Source organism: Emys orbicularis, chromosome 6 (assembly GCF_028017835.1).
Source record: "Emys orbicularis isolate rEmyOrb1 chromosome 6, rEmyOrb1.hap1, whole genome shotgun sequence".
Lineage (NCBI taxonomy): Eukaryota > Metazoa > Chordata > Testudines > Emydidae > Emys > Emys orbicularis.
The window spans coordinates 29,059,224-29,082,668 of NC_088688.1; the positions used below are offsets into that span (position 1 = coordinate 29,059,224).

General features: G+C 41.5%; 1 protein-coding gene across 1 annotated transcript in view; it reads right to left on the reverse strand.

The window, feature by feature from the left end:
- Nucleotides 1–4,656: 4,656 nt before the first annotated feature.
- OXCT1 (3-oxoacid CoA-transferase 1) overlaps nt 4,657–23,445 on the reverse strand; it is a 129,574-nt gene continuing 110,785 nt past the window's right edge. The window contains exons 15-17 of the mRNA XM_065406515.1: nt 13,833–13,913; nt 11,830–11,931; nt 4,657–4,698 (exon numbers count right to left, since the gene is read on the reverse strand). Coding sequence (XP_065262587.1) covers nt 4,657–4,698; nt 11,830–11,931; nt 13,833–13,913 — 225 coding nt within the window. The remainder of the gene's footprint in view (nt 4,699–11,829; nt 11,932–13,832; nt 13,914–23,445) is intronic.

A 23,445-nucleotide genomic window follows, 5' to 3' on the forward strand; every position in this document is an offset into this window, starting at 1 on the left:
TGGTGTTTGTGATACTGAAGTAAAAGGACACGCTGACATATATGCCTATGAATGACTTTTAAAAGTCTATCATATACAGGCAGCATTTCCATCATTTCAGCAATCACCATGATTGATCATTCACCAGGCAGACACTAGAATTTAACTTCCTAGGCAGGAATGATGCCTTAAAACATTTTCAGGCTACAGATGCACATTAATACCAGAGCTTCAGTCCTTGTATTACTAAACATAAAAAGCTTGTCTCCCACCTTTTGTGCAATAGTCTTAATTCTAGAGGGACAAATCATTCCACTAAGGTGTCCAGCTCACACAAAGTGACTACTGATACATTGCTACGTGTAGGTGGGCTCATGGTCTCCTCCCTCCCTGGCATCTCCTTTTCCTTATACTCACATTTGACCAGTGTGAACTGCAAGTCACTTGAAAAATGCATTTACTGTGGATGCTTTTATGAGCTGTCATTCAGACTGGCCAAACATGCAATGCAAATAAGAGGAGATACCATGGAAAGCACTATGACCAGTTAGTTGGGCTCAGTTGTTGCTCTCCGATTTTCCATTCCTCCTGTTTATCAAGTTCCTCCATCTCCATCTAATATCACATACATTTTGTGTAGTAAGGTGCACTGTCATTATTACAGCACATTCAATATGCCAACACAAAGTCTGCTGATTCTCGTATGTTTCTAACAGACCATTCTTAGGATGCTTCATTATAAAGAGCACTAGCAATATACATGATCAGCCCTTTTAAAATCTTTTAATTTTTATTGATTGTTTTGCAAGTACACGTAAAGGACTTTGACATATAGTTTACAGTACAATAGCCATTTATATCACCTTTTCACATTTTGCTTCTCTAAGGGACAAAATCATGTATTCGTTTAAATAATTAGAGAAATAAGTCATAGTGATATGACAGAATCACCACCTTCTTCAACTCAAGGGCATTATGTTATCTCTGTCTTGTGAAGTGCTGCCATCCAGGTAATGATCTCATTGATATCCCATTGGACCTTCATCATGCTTCCTGGCCTTCATGTTGCCATGGAGGAGAAAAAGGAGAACCTGTCATCACAACTACTACCTAGTTTGTACATTTCAGCTATGAACCAGACTTGCTTCTGCTCTTCAACAGGAAAGCTGTTGGGCTGACTAACAAGAATGGCTTTGGCTGCTATGAAAATCAAGTTTATACATTTGCACTCATCATAATACAAGTCTTTCCAAAACATGACCACAGAATTAATACAGTTGGCTTATGGGGGGTCACTTGACATTTGTCTAAGAATATAAAGACCCTCCCATAGTATCAAGTTACTGAGGCAAATACAGATAGCATGGTAGTCAGATATTTACACGATAGTTGTATGTTGATAAGTCCTGATTCAACTCCTATCTCCGCTCACTAGTGTAACTCTATTGACTCGAATTCTCCTGAGTGACACTCATACAAGTGTGAGGAGAATCAGGTCCAAAACATTCATCACATGTGGCAGTCCCCAAATGCTCTTTTATACTCTTGATCAAGTTTTGAATTTTCACTAAAGGAAAAATATTACTTGCTGTACAGACTTTAGCTAATTAATCCACACAAGGTAAATCTCTCTTTTCAGTTCGGGAAACTGAAGCAGAGCATGTGTGTGTCTTTTCCAAGGCCACAAGTGAACAATCAGAAAAGCGAAGATTATAACTCAAGAGTTCTTGGCTCCCAGTCCTTTGCTTAGGGTTTTGAGATATTGAACTTCTAATTACTATTAGACCATTCCTCTCTTTCGAACATCAAGTCTAATGATAATCAGAGACTATAAGCGCGTCTGAATGAAGGATTTTAGGGGGAGAAGCAATATATATTTGCTGCTGCTCTCTCGCACCTATCAGATACCACAGTTGTGGTAAATATACTCTGAGGAAAACTTTAGACAGTCTCCACCAAATTAATTGCTATTGAGCTTAATTTAATATGGTTAATCCCATTAGATAACATTCAATTCTCTAAATTTTCTTAAAGATTTCCCCTCCTTTATTTAAACATACAGTTTTCTTTATAGACAAATTAAAAGTATTAAAGGAGTGGCAAATCCCCTCCTTACATAATATTGCCTTTGAAAAACAATATACACACTGAGTGTTCTTTAGTAAATCCAAGAGTAATTGCTAGCAGGAACCCATTTATGATCCCATCCATTCCATCAAATGTGGCTCTTAACTGATCCTCAGTAACAGAGATAATGATATGCACTTTTTACTTTCTACATCACCAGGACACTATACTCTCTCAACAGCAAACACTATCCGTGAAGGGTCTTTGTGGATTAGCTCAGGTTACTTAGCTGCTCGATCATCAACCCCAAATTGTTTTATGCAAACCCACAGTGCATTAGTTTCCATTATAGCAGAGCCATTACTGAGTAATCCCATAGAAATCTAGCTATACAAAACCCCTGGGAATAACTTCTTCAATCTGATTTTTTTGGTTTTACTTCAAATGGGTGGAAATGGTCAAACCGTTAATTGACATCTTTTCCCAGAGCTTAGAATATAGGAAACCTCCTGATCTTAGAGCTGGTTGGAAATGAGGGCCAGTGCAGGATTTTTGCTTGCAGCTATTCTGGAGTGCTTTTGCCAGTGTCACTTCAAATCTTTCAAACAAATTAAATATCAGACAAAACTCTCTTTGTATTAAACCCGACCTTAACACTACCACTTATGCAACAGCTTTCTTTTTCAGATATTCACTTGTAGGCCTTGGCTACACCCCCAAGTTATATACCGGTATAGTTAAAGGAGTACAACCCCCCAGTGTGCACACGGTTATACTGGTGTACAGGTGCTTATGCTAGTATAGCTTATTACTTTAGGGAAAGGAGGAGATGCTATTCTGGTATAATGCACATTTATACAGGTATAACTGCATCCACAATAGGGGCTGTACCAGTATAGCAATACACATTCACACCCTTAATCAAATTAGCTATATCAGTACAAATATGTGTGGAGATCAGGCCTACTTTTACAAGAACCCTGTGAAGGAGTATTATTCCCCATTAAAGTGAGGGAAATGAAGGAGAGAAGCCCAAGGATACTGAGGAGCTAGGACATTGGAGGACTATTTCTAGCCCCCAGTGCTGTGTTCCCACAACATGAAGCAAATAGCACTTTATGAAGTGGGAGACTCCCTCATCTGTCTCAAGTTCAGTTTTTCCTTTCTCCCTCTGCCTGGGTTGCTTATATTATGTATCGTTTTCTTTTGCATGGCTTCCTGGCATACAGCTGACTCTTACTGCCGAAGTCACATGTATGACAGGACCTCATTTAACCAAAGCATTTTGGGAACTTCCAAAATATTTAGAAGAATTGGGAAGGAAGCCACTGCATCTGGAGCTAGTACTAGACTTTGGTTAACGTGGACTTTTGTGAACTGGGGTCCCATGTAATGGAGTTATGCTGTACTGGCCTGTGCTGTCAGAGTTATACTATATAGAAAAACAATAGTTCTCTTTGTAACTGAGTGGGAAAGGGAAAAGCCTTATCAAGTGGGGAGGGTAGGAAACCCAGGGAAAGGAAACTGCATTTCATCTTGACTGTGGCTTCTGTGCATGCGGGTCCTGAAACACTACTGGCTCGCTGGATCAGCAAGAGCTGGGGAAAGAGCTGATAAACAGGGAGCCTATCACTTTACAACTTTCCTCAATCTGAATTTGAACAATTGATAAAATATCAGTTCAGAAAAGGAGCTCCTTTCCCTGACTCTTCCACAGTCACTAAACCCTTCTCCCCACAGCCCAGCATTATCCCTGTCCACGCACCTTTCCTCTCTGTGACCAAGGCCCATATCCCTTTGCAAGGCCATCAACTTGCCTGTTTGAGGGAAGAGACCCTTTGTGTTTCCCTCCCAAAGTAGCCCCTTTCTGAGTTACACATTTATGGGTTTCATCATTCAAATAGAAGGGACCAGAGTCATACTCTAGAAGGTGTCCCCTCTCCTCGTAAACACCAGTACATAGCACCATGGGAAATGATCATACATTCAAGGTTAAGGGCCCAATTGCTCCCATTGATTTCAATGAGAGTTTTGCCATTGACTTATTGGTAACAGGTTGAGGACCCAAGTTTTCACGAAAGAGAAGTGGCAGCCAATGTGTCCGATGTACATCTGCGGGTCTACATGTTTGCTACAAGCGCAGCAATCATCTCCCAGAAGAAAATCAACAAGTGCCTCACCATGCATTAGAATTACCATGACATTTGCAGTATTTCCACTTCCAGTGGTTAACTTGTTGATAAAACTTCAGCAAATGCACAGGCAGTTGGAAGTTGGCATGCACATTGTCTGTTTGCACAATAGGTCTGTACTTTTTAAAAAATGTAGTCCTCAGCAATAAGACTATTTCTACAAGGCATTTCCTTGGGCCAATGCTTATTAACAGTCATGGTTGTAGTATGATGTTATCAAAAAATTAGGTATTAAAACTGGACTGTAATGTCATGTGAGAAACAGCTATACACAGCTATCACAGCCTGAGTCTAACTACTAGGAAACTACTTTAAAAGCCCTTTAAAAAAAGTATAATTGCAAAACAGACACTGATTTCCCTTCACTGAGCTCCTGTTTGGAAACAAGAACTCTGGCAAGTCCAGACCAGCCTGCTTTTCAGGTTGAAATCTGCCTCATCGGTATGAGATTTGGTGAAACCTAGAAAAAAGGAGAGAGAAAAAAATAAGTTGGCAAACACACGCAACAGTGCAAACTAGGTTATTGTAAGCATGTCCCCGACCCTTGATTTCCAACTATGAAACATTGCAGCAGCAGAAATCCCATTACCAACTTGCTTTTAATATATAAACATAGTTGAGATTTTCCAGTAGTTATTGCACTGCCATTACAATATTAACACAAGACTGCCAAGGAATCCTTAGCTAATAAACCTCATTATCCTAAAACAGCTCAGCTTGTCCATCAATCTGCCTCAAACACCTGACAAAACAGAAGTGTCCTGTCGTGATGGACCCATGTAGAACAATTCAAAGATTGGATTTAACAAAAATGGTATCCATGGCTGTGCAGCCAGTTTGAATGGGATGTATCAGGAAAGACAGAGTATTTTCAGCTAGCATTAATACAGTGCAAGGTTATTTACACTTTCTTACCCTCCACCTCCCAACTTATTCCGTCACAAGGATATTTTTATTTGATTGTTTTCTAAGTCATTCATTCCCAGCATATATGGTACTGTATAAAATTTAAAACCAATTAGTAATATAGACCGAGACAGAGCAGCCATCCTAGCAAAACAGAATGGGCAACAGAAAAATAACCCAAAAGGGAGAGCTGATGAAAAGAAGAATGCATCTGTGGGATGTGAAGTGGGGGGGAGGAAATTTGCTGGGGGTGGAGAGCTGAAACAGTGCACAAATGACTGATCCAAATTAATATGGCTATAACTAAGCTCTGAGTACAGAGACAGAGGGACACTGCTGGATAGCCCCAGGAAGGGATCGCTTTCTGCTCCCAGCCCCATGAAGAGCAAAGACAACCTGGATGACATCAGCTGCCTAGGATGACAGAGAATACCTCCAGTACCTCAGGTCTAGATGATTAATCAGTCTCCATAAAATCTCACCCACTGCATTTCTTCTGCCTCCTTATCCCATCCATTTCACATTGCTGAACATGCTCACACATTATGTCTTTAAAACCATTTGCCTGTTGCTTTTAGAGGTGCAGGTCTTTATTTCCTACAGATAATGCCCAGTTTAATTTCTTGAATTATTCTTCCTTGAACCACAATAAATCATCATTTACATGCAGTCTCTTGTGGAAGTAGCAGCTGATAAACCAGGCTTGGTTCATGCAGAGTGTATTTATTGTGCTGAATGTTAATGAAACATCTTGGTGGAATGAGATTTTTCAAAGTTCAGTGTAAAGTGGGATAATAAATCGCTACAAGTGTGTGCATTGAGCAGTGGGAGAAACTCCCTCAGTGTATGGACACCTTGGGACTGGTTCCAGGAGGCTTACATTTTCACATCTTAAAATGCATATGCACTGTATTTAGCATGGGGCAATTCTGCCAGCCTTGAGCTGTACTTCACTCCATGAGTGGTTCCACTGAAATAAATAAAAATACTTGAGGAGTAAGGAGCTATTGAAGGTGAGTGAGAATGGCAGACTCTATTCCTGTATTTTCTGACAACAGTGACAAAATCCAATTACAGTAAGTGGATATTGTTTGTCTGTTGTCATGGTTTTCAGTACCAGTGTGGCTTGGAGTGTTTTACATTTGAATGAGCACATTACGTTAAATCTCACATTTGTCTCATTTTTATTTGCACATCTGACACTACAGCTGTCCCTTGTGTGCCCAGCATTCGCTCCCTTCAAGGGTCTGATCCACTGAAAGTCAATGGGGTTGCACATTCTTAGCACTCTTCAGAATCAGGCCTAAATATAACTGTTCGCTATGAATAAATAAAATTAAATAAGCAGAAAAATGCTTGAGCAGCCCAAGGATGGTTTATGGTTTAAAATCAGGGAACCATCAAGTTTACAATGCATAGACTCCCCATGGGTCTGGATCCCGTTGGGATTTACTCAGTTCTATAGCCCTTTGAGGCAGATAAATACCTATGTTACAGAGTGTGTCTTTCTATCTGTGGCGTGTCTCAGAGGTCTGCTCTGCTTGGACATCAAAAATCCCAGGGCATTTTGGCTGAGGCCCTTGTGTCCTCAGCCAAAACTTTCTCCTTTCCACGTCCAAGGGTGTGATGTGAGTTGATTGTATGGTTGAGCATATGGTTTATATGCCTAAAAAGTCACTATATCATGCTACCTGGAAATTATTTTACTTGCAGATAAAGGCATTAGTTAAAGAGCATATTCTAGCCTCTTTGTACAAAACTCCCTTTGTCAATGTAAGTTCCACGGTGGGAGGGGGTGACAAGGAGAGAAAACAGGCTTTGCATTTAAAACATTCTCCATCATATAAACAAGCTATTGTTTTTATAAAAAGGAAAGACATCTCTATGAAATAAAACCACAGAGAAGTTGATGATATCCCATACTTTGCATTATTTTTCATTCATTGGCTTGAACTTTGGTTAAAAAGAAACTGAACTGTCTAACAGCTGCTTGATAGTCAAACATGGGTTGTTTTTCTTGGTCTGAAAGCCACTGTTTTGAGCTCCATGTTAGCTTTTAATGTCTTTTTGTATCCCTGATCTAGAATTGAGCTTTCACAGGAAAAAACAAGAAGCTGAATCTTTATGTAGACAGACTTGCCTTATCTATTTTTATAATGCAATACATCTATGAAAGAATGTTTCCTTATTCTGTTCTCTCATGGTCTCATCAAAGCTATAAACTAGTACAAGGCAAAAGAGATTACTCTGCCAAGCTGATCTACAAGCCAGGCGGTAGCACATGTGATTTAAGTGTACAAGATAAGCCAATACTTTGTCTTCACAGCCTTGTGAAATCCAGGGTGAATTGTTTATTTTTGATACAATGCCAGGTTCCTAATAAAGATTGGTGACTCTAAATCACTTGTCCCTTGGCATGTAGCTGCTGTGGATGTCCTCTAGGAGTGGCTTTTTCAAGCACATAAACCGGCTGTGAAAATAACAATGTACAGCCAAATCTCTCTCAAAGAAACCATAATATTTCTAAATGGCTTTCCTTGTATATTTTTCTTACAAGAAGCAGTATGGAGCCAAAAGCATCTGCATTATGGGCAGCACCCTGTATGGCTCAGTATAAAATTAAGTACAAATTGTGCAGTCATGCATTAAGCCTTAAATTGTAACAAACCCAAAAGACAGTTATTTTAGCTAACGTTTTCTAAAGCCATTGAAAAATACTATCAACAGAAATGTTCAACTCCATAATCTATTTTCCTTAGTTCTATTCAAAATTGTACTCCTTCACAGGCAAAGATATAAGATGAGAGAATTCTGCCTTTCATTTCTATCTGCACAACGTCATTAAAAAACAACAACAAGGAGTCCTTGTGGCACCTTAGAGACTAACACATTTATTAGGGTATAAGCTTTTGTGGGCTAGAACCCACTTCATCAGATGCATGGAGTGGAAAACACAGTAGCAGGTGTATATATATATATATATACATAGGACATGAAAAGATGGGAGTTGCCTTACCAAGTCGGGGGTCAGTCTAACGAGACAATTCAATTAACAGTAGAATACCAAGGGAGTAAAATCATTGTTATTGCTCTGGTGTAAACAGCAGCATTTTGGTGTATGAGGAAAAGCATTCACAACGCAGCTCTTCGGGTATTATTCTACCACAGAGTTCAGGGCTTGAGCTAGGTGAAATGTTTTTGATGAATAAACTATTCGCTGAAAAACGCAGTTTCAGTCAACCGGAAACTATTCACGAATTTGTGTAAAGTTCTCCAAATAGTTTTGACTGAACCCCCAAACCTGAAATGTTTCAGTAGCATTGAAATGAAAATGCTTCATTTTGACCCAACCCAATATTTTGTTTCAGTATTGGACATTTTGACAAAAGTGGACTAAGTTTACAAAACACTGGGTGGAGAGGAGGGAGGCAAGACCCCTCCGTTATAACCTTTAGGCCAGTGGTTAGGACACTCACCTAGGATATGGGAGACCCAAGGTTCAAGTCCCCCCTCTGCCTGATGAGAAGGGTCTCCCAAGTTGAAGACAATGCCCCAAGCCACGGGGCTATGGAATATTCTGGGGTGACTCTCTCTCAATCTCTCCTCTTGAAGCTGTTCCAGTTTGTATAAACTATTAAATAGGCTGTATCAACATTGCAAAACAACCACCACCACCACCACTACCACCAACCATGGCTGCGAGTTTCTCAGCCCAGGTAAATTGATTTGGGCTCAATTTATGGGGCTAAAAATAGCAATATTGATGTTCCCACCCAGGCTGGAGCCCCCCAACAAAGGAAGAGGGCCTCAGAGCCTAGACTCTAGCTTGCGTGGGAATATCTACATTGCTATTTTTAGCCCCACAGCATGATCCCTGTGAGCGTGAGTCAGTTGACCCAGGCTGTGAGTCTCTCTGCCATGCTTTGGGGTGGGTTTTTTTTTTCTTGCAGTGTTTATGTATCATAGTCATTGGAGTGGGTCTTAAATGTAGGTCTACCCTAATGAGTACCCTAGCCAACAGGCTATACAGTCACTCTCTTCCCCTGGCCCAATGACTATCAGTTGTCATTATGAATGACTGCCACATGTGCTACTACAGTAGCTTCAGCCATTAGCTCTTTAAATGCCTATCACAAATGGCCCATAAAAATACATTAAATATTTTGTGGCTTTTTAAACTTGCAAGATTAAAGCAGAGTGGGTACTGAATGCAAAAAAAGATGAATCTAAAAGGTCAATTTTCATATGCTTTAGCATTGACTTTACTGATTGCATGAGAGGCTCTCTGTGACTGGAGAAAAATAAATTCGGACATTATCAAAGTATGCAAAAAATCAATCCCTTTCCTTAAATCATTACTGGAAGGATGATCAAAACCAGTTCTTTTGTGTAAAGTACTGCTGAATACAGAGGGTTGTTTCAAAAGAGAAATTTTAAAACACAAGGTTAATAGAGTAACTTCAGTAAGGTGTTATGTGGACAATGAATTATGCAGCAAAGTTGTTTTTATAGCAATGTGTTATACTCTGCCAGTTGCAGGTCATTTCAACATTAAAAATAGATTCAGCTAATTGGGAGGAATTCTATTTTTAGAAGTGACCTGCCTCTACCTGCTTTAAAAAAATGCAGAACAATAAAACTAACACACAATACTTTGGCGCTGTTTAGCAAAACGTATTCCTACAGATGCAAATGCTGAAGCTTATGAAGTAAAAATATCTGGCCTGCGATCTTACAATTCTCAGCCCCACCTGGCAAGGACTCCACAAGGGGTTGTTGTCCACATTAGTTTATCCCACTGTAGCACTGGAGTCATTTTTTCTTTATTATTTTGTATTTTGGTAGTATAGAATGCAGAGTGTACTAGGTAGCACCCTCACCTGAAGGACAGCATCTGTCCTCACTTTCCCTGCCCTGAAAGGTTTTACCAAGTAAGAGGACAAGCACCATATTGTGGGTGTGGAAGGAGGATCGTGGCAGGGTGCTACCCCAGAGCACCCCCTGGTGGCACAGCAATGTCCTGTAGGCACACTTTCCTCAGCTCCCTTTAGTGGGGTTCAGAAATCAATTACTTGCCTCCACAGTCTTTAAACAATATTTCCCTTCCCCTGGAATCTAATTCAGGGATTCTCAAACTGGGAGTCGTGAGGTTATTACATGGGGGGGTCGTGAGCTGTCAGCCTCTACCCCAAACTCCACTTTGCCTCTAGCATTTATAATGGTGCTAAATATATAAAAAAGTCTTTTTAATTTATAAAGGGGGGTGTTCGCACTCAGAGGCTTGCTCTGTGAAAGGGCTCACCAGTACAAAAGTTTGAGAACCACTGATCTAATTTATTTAGCTTATACAACTTCCCTCAAAGAGCTCCCCTTTACGTTCAGGAGGCCTTACCAGCCCTCTCTCTTGGGGACTTGATATTTTTAGTCCTGGTCTATAGATTCTTCCCTTATGTTCAGGGGTCTTCCTAGCCTTCCTCTTTGGAGTTGGGGGGGGGGGGGGACTTTCTGTCAAACTTCTCCCTCCTTGGCACAGAAGGCCCTTGTTGCACTCTGATCTTTACCTCAGGTCAACTGTGGCTTTCAATCAGCTTCTCCGCCAGTAGACCCCGTTGTTCCTTTTCTACCTGGACTGGGAGAGGTCAGCAAGTATCAACCTTCCACTGCTGGTGTCTCTAGGCTCTGAGAGAAGAGGCAGCACATACACAGCCCTCTTTCCCAGAGCTGATGAGGGTTGGTTGGGAGAGAAGGGAGCCCTGTCCCACCCTCTCTACAAAAGCTCTTGGTCTTGTCCCTTAAGGAAGAGCAGCACAGGTTGTCTCCAGACACAGACTGTTCCCTGGACCGCTTCCTCTCTTCCCATATCTGCCTTTGTCATTTTTCTAGATCCTTGAGTACCAAACCATAAAGGGGCCACAGCATGGCACAGGGGTGGAAGGACCTGTAGGCCCTACTACTAATAAGCGGACAGATTACCTTTGTCACAAGAATACATTCAAAATATGTACAATCATTTTATGCACAATATACGGCATCTGTTTTATTAAATATTCATCATTAGTTATACCCCACTGCCCCTCAAATCTTTCCATCTTTAATTGGCCAGTTTCATGTATGCATCACTGAAGAAGTGAGACTCTTGAGAAGGGATTTGAAGGATGAGAGGGTAGCAGCCTTATGGATTAGTACAGAGAGAATGTTTCACACACATGGGGCAATTTTAAACTGTGTGTTGGAAAATGTAGTAAGAAAAATCAGTACACAAAAGGGGGCTGGGTGAGCTAATTTTTACACCATTGAACAGGCTCAAATATTCACCCACCATCCTAGTGAAGCTGACCTATCCCCTTCAATGCATTAGCTCAATTTCACTCCCCAATTGTCCTTGCCAATCCAGTCCCCCTCTCCAGTTCTTCTACTGCTCCCATCCAGTCCCCAATCCCAGGCCTAACACCCTCACTCGCTCTCACCTTAGTCAACCTACAACTTCCCTCCCTGCTCTCATGGCAAGCATCCATGCGATCTAAACTTCAGTACCACCCTCTGCCCCGACACAGTCACCCACACACACTTTGAAAGGTGAAAGCTATTGGATTACAAAAAAAAAAAAGGTTTATGTGCTTTTCTTATCTGTTAAGATGGCTAGGTCTGGAACATGACGACTACATTTGTTCATACAACAACTTACTGTAAAGTCACAGCCAGTGCTTTTCTTGATTTCATCCACTGACAGTCCTTCCCAGATTTCAATCAAGGTCAGTCCTTTTTTCTTGTCCACATCAAACACAGCCTGTCAGATTCAAATAAAATATGAGTCATTTTTAGTGTAAGAAGGGATAATAAGGAAATGACTATTCATATAATAAAAAATGGTGAGCTGAAATATGTACATTTCCATTAAAATGGTAACAAATTATGCTATCTACATGTGTCAATTTTCTTACGTATAACTGTCCAGTAAATATCAGTGTAATATTCATTAGTACTTGAAAGAATAAAAACAAACAGGGTAGTTTCATACTTTCACAATATTATCTGTTATTCTTTGGATGAAATCAGCCCTCTTAGACAAATTGGTAGGGATGGGATCTACATCTTACTGGGCAATTCCGGTTGGATTTTATGCTTGCCTGGGAGGTGACAATTGGTGGTGGAAGAGGGGATTGCTTGCTTTCTTTGTTTTTTAGGTTAGGGTCAGAAGTGAAATACATTTGATTGTTTGAAGGGTCCATGGGTGATTTTCTCCTCTGTCAATTGCACCATCCAATTTTGTCCAATTTGATTATTTTGACTCCAGGGCTGCCAATGAAGCAGAGGGATTTTTTTTGTTTTTTTTGTTTTTAAACCCAGAACACCTGGGATAAAGTGGCAAAGCCTGTGTAAGTGAGCAAGGACAGTACCTTTTGAAGCTTTTTCTGGAACTCTGGCTACTGCTTTGCACTTCAACAGCTCACAGCACATTTAATAATAAATAAATAAATAAATAATAAAGGCTGTTTCTGTATTTCCACAAACGCAAAATACAGGTAATGTGGGATTGAATGGGTGCCTGCCAGACAGAGTTATACTAGTTGCATGCTAGTAGCCAATAAAACTCATAATATATCTAGACATTTTCCCAGAGAAAGTCAGTTGAAAAAGGTGAAGGTTTAACCTGGAATCAAAGGGAAGTCACAGATTTGACACAGGAGTGGACTGAAGCTCAGACTGAACGCTTAATTATCCTTCCCTGGGACATATCAGGCTATAAATTTCATTTACGAGATTACAAAGGGATTTACATCCCTAAATCTGAAAACAGAAACTGGGGGTAAGAAACACCTACTTTAGGATTTTGGTTTGGGGATCGTTAGAGTTTCCAATTGAATTTAAGTGATATTCTGGTGTATACATAAGAGCCATTTCTTATAGGAATATATGATAGGTGCATATATGTACATAGGAGGATCTGACCAGGGCTGGTTTTTATAAAAATTTCTATAGGTTACTTGCTTTTTCCCAATCTTTGTTCAACTTTCCTTTTCAACTATACATTTGTATGTAGCCTGTTACTAGAGTCTGACTATAAATAAGTTTCACCTTTCATTTGTTTTCCTCTACCTTGTGGAGAAAGATTTATTTAAGATAACAGTAATATGCTACTGGGGGAAAATGGCATCTAACATGACTGCCTTTGAAGCACACTACTTGGTAATCTCTGTGGGAGCCCTCTTATCATACTTTTAGCCCTCAAAATGTAAGCACTTATAATAAAATAAAGGTGGTTGCAGCAATAACTTAATTTCCTCAACCTTTATTGGAAAGGTCCACTGAACTACTTTGTGCAGCAAACTGACTGTTTGGGGCTCAGTTCTGCCTCCCTTACTCACACTGAGTAGTAATTTACTTCACAAGTAGTCCCATGAGAGGCTGACAGCAGACACTATTCATAATTCTATCACAGGCATTTGAAACCAGAATGTGTTTGAAAACGTGGCCCAGTATGTTTGGGTGCTAAAGGATCACATTTTTCAAAGGAAAACTGGGACCCACCCAAACTCTTGAATCCACCTCCAACGGGATCTATCCTTTTCATTGTTAAGTGATGCTGCATATCATTCATGCTTGCACTAAAGTAAATTTAAATATGATTTGGTGGCACTTTCTAGGGGGAAAAAAAGACTGGAAAAGGACTAAAGAAATGTACTTTACCTTCTCTGTAATGATACGATTTACACATTGTTTCCCAGTAAGTGGCAAATTACATTTTTCCATAATTTTGTGGACGTTGCCCTGCATTTAACAAGACAGACAAACATTAGCTTTCAAGAACCAATACTTGGTGTTCAGAATTCAGATAAGAATGAGAAAATAAAGACACAAAGCATCACAGGCATAAGCACCCTGCATGCATGAAACACACACTGTACTCAGACTTCTAACGCTGGAGTCTTTTCCTATGGCAGATTATATCTGATTCCAAACGCTTTGTGCTAGAGCATGTCTTGGATCATGCGGCGGAGTAAAAGGGAATAAGAACTTCTTTACATCCTTGTGTAGGCTACACAGACCCTATGCCCAGTGTATTTCTACTTATTGCTTCCCTCCTCCTGGAGCACATGGGTGGGGAATGGGTGGAGCCTTAGCCAATTAATGCAGCTGAGCTGGTCTGGGGCTGTCATAATTGGCTGCTGGAATAAGGGGAAGGCAGGGAGGGAACTATGCCTCAAAGAAATCTTTCTGGAGAACCATGCCTCCTGGGGTGGTGCAATTCATAGAGCTTGTCTTGCTTGGGGCTGTGCCTAAAAGCACAATCTAGCTCTTTATTATTCAGGTGAAAGCCCAAATAGTGGTTACTCACTTGGGAGTTCACGGAAACTGTAGGGAACCTTCCATACCCACTCCTTTGTACACGTTGCAGGGAACCAGCTCACTGACTCATTTTTGAGAGCTCAGACCATGACAAATATGAAACCCAGGCTCAGCAAGCCTCTTAGCTGCAGCTCTTTATTTCTACAGTCTCTGTTTTATTGGAAGGATGAAAGTTTGCAAGTATATCCACCAGTTATGGAGAAATTCTTAGTTCCCATTTCACCCTCCCAGTGATTCAGGGGACTCTATAGTAATGTGACCATACATCCCCATTTACTCAGGATTTGGCAGTGATCCCCAAACTAAACCAACCAGGGATGCATGAAGTTCCTTTGTGAAAGTGTCATTCTGCCACGTACTTCTGCTGTGGCATTTTTCACCCCAACTCGTAAGGGCAAACCAAGGAGAAATTCCTATCTCCCTCCCATCCTGTTGGCTTCCAGAATCAGCCCTATTGTGGAAAATAATTAAAGAAGGTCATTGAGGGCGTGATATTTCTCTGACATGCTTATCTATGCACAGTACTTATAGAGAGTCTGATGCACACACGACCGAGTCCAGACCCTAGGAGGCTATACCCACGGTCAAGAATAGCTATTCATATTACCAAGTTCATCCCCCCTACCCAACAGAGACTTCATGCTCACCTAGCACCCACCCCTTTCCCTGAGGCTACACACAGCAAAATCAAGAAATGATACTAGCTGGACACAACTGTATCATCCAAAAGCCACATGGTTTCTCTCTTAGACAGAGCATCAGCCTGTAAATATTATCAAAAGGAATCTATTTAATTTCCTTCAGGGACACTATGTGTCAGCTGAACTATGAGACTTCCTGTTAAATGAATGTAGGCAGAAACTGCTCTGAATGAACATAAAATGGACAGATCATTGCCCTTTGATTACTAGTTGTAAGTATTTTACAGATATAGCAGTAAGCGTACACTCTGGTAATATACTCTTGTCATTTTATGTCTAATTATCAGTTTACTTTTATAAATTTCAAAGAAGATCTAGAGTGTGGCAAGTCTAAATTAATGAGCTGACCTCTCTGATGAATTTTCTGAGTTTTACCACTGTCAGTTCTCTTTAAGTCTAGTATAGCTTGAGCAGCCATACCTCAGCAAAGTCAATTCCTGGATGCTGACAAAATGAGCAATCTGTGGGTTGTGAAAGAAATTTTTTCTGTGAGGAACTATTGCTTCATTCTAATTATATCAGCAAGATCCACATCTGGTATAAAGGCAACTACTCAGATAAAACTGACTCAGTCTTAATGAAAATAATGACTTGAGACAGACAGCATTACTTTCAAATAATCAACTTAGGTCGTACCTTTCTCAAGGACCTTCTGGCATTCTGTTCTCATAACAGCCAAGATTGATCTGCACTATTTTAAAAGTTTTTAGTAATACAGCAAGTACACCTTTAAGGTCATATAATATTTCCTCTTGGTATCCTGTGGAGACTGAAATGTACAGGCTTGCAGTGGTGATAGCTTGAAGAGAGCCTCAGTGACCCTGAGAGCAGATGCATTTCAGCTTCTTGAAAAGTTCAGCTGAAGATTACTTTATTGCTGCTTATTATCTGAGCTGGCTTTTGGCACCCACACACCTCCACCCATATCTGCAGGACCACACCAGATTGAGAACTCAAATGGGACTGTGGGATCTGTTACCGTCTGTGTTTAAGAGGTGTTCATTGGGTAAAAGAGGAGCATAAGTGTGTGTGGGGGGGGGGTGGAGGGGGACAAAATCCTAAATCTGGTTCAACCTGTGCTAAAAATTGTTTTGTTGAGTAACACATTTTGTTATTTGAGAGTGAAAACATCATTAATCTACCACGATGCATCAAAATTAGAACTGTTCACAACAGGGGAGCGGATGACACAGGGTAATGGGATGAGCTTTTCAGCTCTCGATCACCTGTGTCAGTTCAACCCCCAGCCAACGGTGGTTGAGATCAGTTACGATCTCTTTGTTCAGTGGTCTGCACTAGAGGTCTCCATCCAACTCTAACTTCACAAAGGCACCATTACAACACTGCTATATACATTTTTTTACCGTTCTTAGCAAAAAAAAGTCCTCATACCCATTCAGTTGTTAACCTAACTTGATTTTTATTACTCCTGGGCAGGGGTAGTGCATGTTTCGCCAAACTGCCTAACGTTGCATGTTCTGTGCCTGTTTGGTGGATAAATAAAACATCACTCTCTAGCAGTATTGCCTTCCTCGTCTTTACAAGCAAAAAACTCACTTGGAAAAAAAAGATAAAAGAATTGCTGACAGCAGTTACTACCTAATCCAGGGGAGGGCAAACTATGGCCCGCAGGCCGGATCCAGCCCATCAGAGCTTTCAATCTGGCCCGCAGGATTTAACCCCCAGGGCTAAAGCAGGCTCCCTGACTGCCTGGTGCCACGCCGCTTCCGGAAGCGGCCAGCACCACGTCCCTGCGGCCCCTGGGGGAGGGGCAGAGGGCTCCGTGCGCTGCCCTCGCTTGCAGGCACTGCCCCCCGCAGCTCCCATTGGCCGGGAACAGGGAACAACGGCCCTGGGAGCTTCGGGGGTGGTACCCACAGGTGAGGGCAGCGTGCGGCGGAGCCGACTGCCCCACCCCACCCCCAGGAGCCACTGCCGGACATGCTGGCCACTTCCGGGAGTGGCGCAGGGCCAGGGCAGGCAGGGAATCTGCCTTAGTCCTGCTGCGCGCTGCTGCCACCCTGGTGCCACTCGAGGTAAGCGGTGCCGGGCTGGAGCCTGCAACCTGAACCCCTCCTGCACCCTGCATCCCAACCCCCTGCCCTGACCCCCTGACCCTCTGCCTTGAGCCCATGCCGCACCCCTCCTGCACCCCAACCCCCTGCCCTGAGCCCCCAACCCCACCCTGAGCACCCTGCCACACTCCGCACCCCCTCCTGCACCCCAACCCCCTGCCCTGAGCCCCCTCCCGCACGTTGCACCCCCTCCTGCACCCCAACCCCCTGCCCTGAGCCCCCTCCCATGCCCCACACTCCCTCCCGCACCCCAACCCTCTGCTCCAGCCCTACATTCATGACCCCATTTCCCCACCCAGATGTGGCCCTCAGGCCAAAAAGTTTGCCCACCCGTGACCTAATGAAACAACAGTAAAACAATGGTCTCGATTTTTTAAATATATACCCTGATGCTGTAAATCAGAGCCCACGAGTAGAAAACCCCTAGCATTCAAGCACTTTTCAAAGTTTAAAGGAAGATGCACAAATAAACAATGAAGTGCTGGTTGCAACTTCATAATTAACATTGAGTTCTATCTTGCACTTAGTGCAGGGATTCAACCTCTTTGTATGAAAAATACAGCATATTGTCTTCAAAAGTACAGCACTTACTCTTGAGTACAGAACAAATTTTCTGAGAATTTACAAGTGTATCATAACAACCTGGAAGTTTTGTGAGTCATCACTGTAGCTGAAGATGTAAAAAAAATTTAAACTGGTTATAAGATGAAAAGTTTCAAGAGTGGGCTAAATTCATTATCAGGGTTATCTAATGTATCAACCATAGAACATACCTGGTGACTCTGCTTGCAACAGATATTAGCATGGTAATGATGAGCCGCCGCCACCGCCACCATCACACTACATCTAAATCCCCTTGAATTTTGGGAAAGTTCAGACCCAGATGTGAACTCTTGGGCTGATCTCCAGTATTAAATGTTTGCCACTTCTTCTTTCAAATAGAAATAGAAGAGACTATAGAACTAAAAATGATAGCTTCAACTGAAAAATAACTGGATCATCCTGACTCATACCACAATACAAAATGATGGTTTTCCAAATCTCCAGAATAAGTGGTGTGGTAGAACCGAGGTGACGTCCTATTCATCCTAAACTTGCACTTATCACAGAGAGTGCAAACAGCACAGAAGTTATGGTACGGGTAAGTGTGAAGAAAACTACTTTGGTGTTTATGAAGACTGACAATGCCCAAATTCAATATTCTTTGCCAATGCTGAAGTTACGTTGACAATTCTTGACATTGCAGTGAGCTTGGTTGGTATCTAGTTCCTTCACCCTCTAGCTTTTCCCACACATAATATTTCTTCTGTTTTTTCCTCCACTACTGGCATTCACAGACTCTTCAGAAGCCTTGGAGGATCTGATGTCAATCATTCCTTTTTGCTGCAGCTAGATGTCATTCCTCTCTCCTCTGTAGCCTTTCACTACACTTCAATGTCTTACATCTTGATTTCTGTTAATCCATCATCAGATCCTAACCCTGTCAGTGAATTATCTTATTACTGTTTATTTGCAGAGCAACAAGAAAGACAAAGCGATATCTGCTCTGAAGATGCTGCAATCTAAACAGATAACATACAAACCAGCGATGTTTTTGGCTGTCTCTAAGGGTACGTCTTCACTACCCGCCGGATCGGCGGGTAGTAATCGATCTATCGGGGATCGATTTATCGTGTCTCGTCTAGACGCACTCCCCGTCGACTCCGGAACTCCACCAGAGCGAGAGGTGGTAGCGGAGTCGACGGGGGAGCCGCGGCCGTCGATCCCACGCCGTGAGGACCCAAGGTAAATCGATCTAAGATACTTCGACTTCAGCTACGCTATTCACGTAGCTGAAGTTGCGTATCTTAGATCGATTCCCCTCCCCCCCCCAGTGTAGACTAGGCCTTAACCATCGACTTCTTATCAGTGCAGGTTTGTAATAAAATCCTCTTTTCCAAGAGGATGGCTAATGTGTATTCATATATTTGTTTCAGTTGGTAGGAATGTTGGGTTCTGAGGGGGATGAAGGAGCACTTCTCTGACGAGTTTGAAGTACTTCTTAGATGCAGATGAAACAACAATTTGCTCTCAGAGAGAAACTCTTTTGGGTATAGGAATAAGTAGGATTGAACAGAAAATCTGCTCTGGCAGAAATAGCTATCCCAAGGGAATGCTACTTGCTTCAGAAGTGGTGTTACTGGTGAGGGTTGTGTGCGTTTTTGGTTTTTGACAGAGCATCTAAAAATCATAACAGCAGCTTTCTATTTTTGAGTTTTAGATTTATATATTTGCAATTTCTTCACTCTTGGAGCAGCAAGAGCAAGCAGTATTGAGAACCAAAAGAGAGGGACAAGCTTCTAAAACGTAAGCTCTCCAGGGAGAGCAAAATTCTCAATTTAAAAATAAATTAGTTTGTGGGAATGCCATTATTCCTGCCAGTCTCAAAAAATGACAAATAGATAATCACATAGTATATTATATGAGCTGCACATCTACCATACATTCCGATTATACAGTACAATAAACCATTCAAAGAGGAGATGATAATTATAGACAACAATCAATGGAAATAAATGTTTTTGGTGTCAGTCTTAACGTTTTTTTCTCAGAGAAGATAAAGAAAGATCTGGAGTGGTAGCCCACAAACATCAGCCTCTGAGACCACATATTTGCTGAAAAATGAAGAACGTATTTTACTTTTGGTAGTACCTTCCCACAGAAAGCAGAAACTAAATTAATAATTCAGGGATTTCCAAAACAGGCTCCCCAAAAGAAATGCACATAAGGCATTTCTTGTACCTAAAAGCCCAAATTATACATACATGCACCAGGGCCAGCCTTAGGGAAAATGGTGCCCTGGGGGAGCTTGCTGCCTGCCCCCTACAGGAAGCCCTCTATGACACCTTCCCTGAGGAAGAGCTCGTTCTCCGGGTAGGGCAGATCGGCGAAGAGAGCCCAGGTGGCCTGTTCCCTGCCCAGGCTTCCCGAACAGCAGGCGACCACTCAGCAGGCAGAGCTGCAGCAGGTGGAGGGGCAGTGGCACTGCAGGTTCCGTGCTGCCGGGAGGGCGGAGAGGGGTCGTGTGTGAGCACCTGGCTCCCACCCCACACCCCCTTTATCCCCTCTCCCTGCCTCCTGAGTGGGCTTGGTTAATAATCATTACTTAGGAGCTCAGTGTCCTTCTGCAGTTCCTTGACCATGGTGTGCCCCATGACTACGGTGCCCTGGGCGGTCGCCTATGTCGCTAACCCATCAGATCAGCACTGCATGCACCCAAGAATGAATAAATAAAACCCCACAATTCATAATTGCACAATTCTTGTGTTTTCATTCTCCTCAGATTTCAGCACTCCCATTGGCTAAAGCAGCATGCAAGTCAGCCCCAAGAATTTTACAAAAGGAGATCTTGCTTATACTATTTTAAATAGATAAACAGTGCATGGATGAGTTGTGTATGTAACGTCAGCCTGAGTTGAATTTCCTGACTTCTGGAGGTTAGGTATAAGTGTTCAGGGCCAGTATTTGCACACATTCGTATCAAAGTTGTGCCTGAAGAATATGCATGTGCACATGCAAGTGGGTATTTGCACACACACATGGGATTTTTGCTCATGCAAATGCATTTTTGCACTTTTGGTTATGTATGCACATGCACAAAACACATTATTCAGTAAACATAGGGCTGTTTTTGAAAGTTTGCATCTTCAGTTCACGGTTTCAGATAAAACATGAAACGTCTATATTTTTAAATAGGAGTCTCGAACTGTTATACGTGGCACTGAAAAGTACTCCCTGAAGGCAGGTTTAAAAAACAAAACAAACAAACAACATTTAATTTATTTAGCTTTCCTATTTACTGCTATACAAATTCTCTAAGGCATTCCTGATTTTTATAGATTTAGTTACAAATCCCTAACAAAAGGTTTGTATAATAAAAACATAGATGAGACCATAACTAAGTTTTGGTTTCTGCTATCCCAGAGATACAAAAGGTTGGCTATAGTTGTAGAAACAGAGATTTTTTTTTAAAAAAAGACTAATTAGATTATCTGGTCTACTTCCCTAAGAGGATTCTTCTTTGAGTATCTGTACATGTGGAGCCCACTCTTGGTGTGCATGCACTGGAGAGCAGAATCTTTACCAGCAGTGTCCACTGGGGCCACGCATGCATCTTGCATGCCTTTGTGTCTCCCTGTTCCTGAGGGAGGAGTGACCCCAGCTGCCACTCAGTTCCTTCTTGCTGTCCATGGCAGTGAGACAGAACAACTTCCGTGTTCTCCCCACACTGTAGTGTCTCTATTGTTACATAGTTGTTAGTGAGGTTACTGTACTTGGTTTTTCCTAATTTTTCCAAATACATGTATTTGTTGTTAGCCCACTGGCAACATAATACTAATAATGTAGATAGAGTGAGACTTTTGTTACTTAGCTGCCTCAGAATCTGGGGCTATCAGGCCTATGGCGGAATGAAAACCTCAAGGTTTAAAAACCTGCCCATTCTGCGATACAGCAATTCCACTGAATGAGGGACAGAGTAAGTGCCTTTTTTGCCTCTGGTAGGGCCTTATCTGTGCAGAGTGTGTGGTCTACAAGTCTTTTTCAAAACGCACCCTGATAGGAATGATCAGTGAGAGGGGCATTGGACTCTGGAGTCTTCTCAAGGGAAGAACATTTTGCTTCTATATTTAGACTTTAAAAAAATATTTTTGCTTATTAATAGTAATAGTGTTATGGTAGTTCCCTGAAGGCCCAGCCAAGACTGATACCCCATTATGCTAAGCAACATATAAACACATAGTAAGAGACTGTCCCTGTTCTGAAGAGTTTATAATCTAAGGGCTTGATTCTGCAAGTTTCTGAGTGCTCCAATCAGATCTGTACCCTCAACTGTTTTCAATTTAAACATGTGAGCCGTCTCACTGACATCAACTGAGTGTAAAGAGACGTCTTCTCAGGCAGCCTTAAAGTATCACAAGGAAATGCATGAAAGCAAGTACCAAACTGAGTCTGAGTATGACTACTCTCTATTAATGATCAGGGCTGCCCAGAGGATTCAGGGGGCCCGGGGCAAAGCAATTTCGGGAGCCCCTTCCATAAAAAAAAAAGTTGCAATACTATAGAATACTATATTCTCGTGGGGGCCCCTGTGGGGCCTGGGGCAAATTGTCCCACTTGCCCCCCCTTAGGGCGACCCTGTTAATGATCTATTGCAGAGCAGTGCAGTACAGTATAAAACATTTTATAACACTTTTTAAGATAAAACAAGATTTCTGTTTGTTAATACTCGATATAATTTTCACTGTGAAGCTGAAGTATTCTTTTGCACTATAAATAGCTTTTTCAAAACTACTAGTGCTTATTTTATTTCAGTTGCTTGATATTTATGCACCACAATTCTCTTCAAAATATGTATCAGACACTTAAATGTGACATTAGCATAATCATGGGGTCCTGTACAATACCAATTAGGTGGTCTCATATATAGCACTCATTAGCAAGTTTACAGATTTCAAACACTGAGCCTCTTCACTGGCTCCATGAAGTATGTACAAAATCTTCTTTTTCGCCCCCCATAAAATAACATTTCTAAGGTTACAGTTATTTTAGAACAAAATTGATATGAAATACTTTAATATGCAAGATTACTACTTTATGCAATGTACTTTTCGTTAGTTTACAAAGTGAAAGAACTCACACAGGTAATTTCTGTATTGAGCCTGTTTTGCCGGAACAGTGAGAAAGAGCAACACCTTAATATGAGTGCCAGGAATCTATTATTTTAGAAATCTTCCCTAGCAAAATATATAACTGAATAGACAATCCATTAAAAATGCAAGAAGAAACTTTGGATTTGGTAAATTAATATAAGCTGAATTAATCCCCTAAATACATGCTGTGACACTGCATCACATATTCTTCATAGTGATATTATTACGATATGGTTATAGCATAATTATGATGCATTTTATGCAAGACAGGTCATGTGAGATGTTATTGAAAGGTTATGATTTGCTGAATATGATTATCCTATTTGCATGCATGTATCCTTTTTGTATCTGAAGTTATAAATACTATGTATCTGTACTTCAAATGTAGTTACACCTGGGTAATGCCCACTAGACGAGCCGCTTTCAGTCTAAATAGCTAGTTGTAAAGGGTAATGGGCCATGAGAAAGAACAATAGACCTTAGGAGA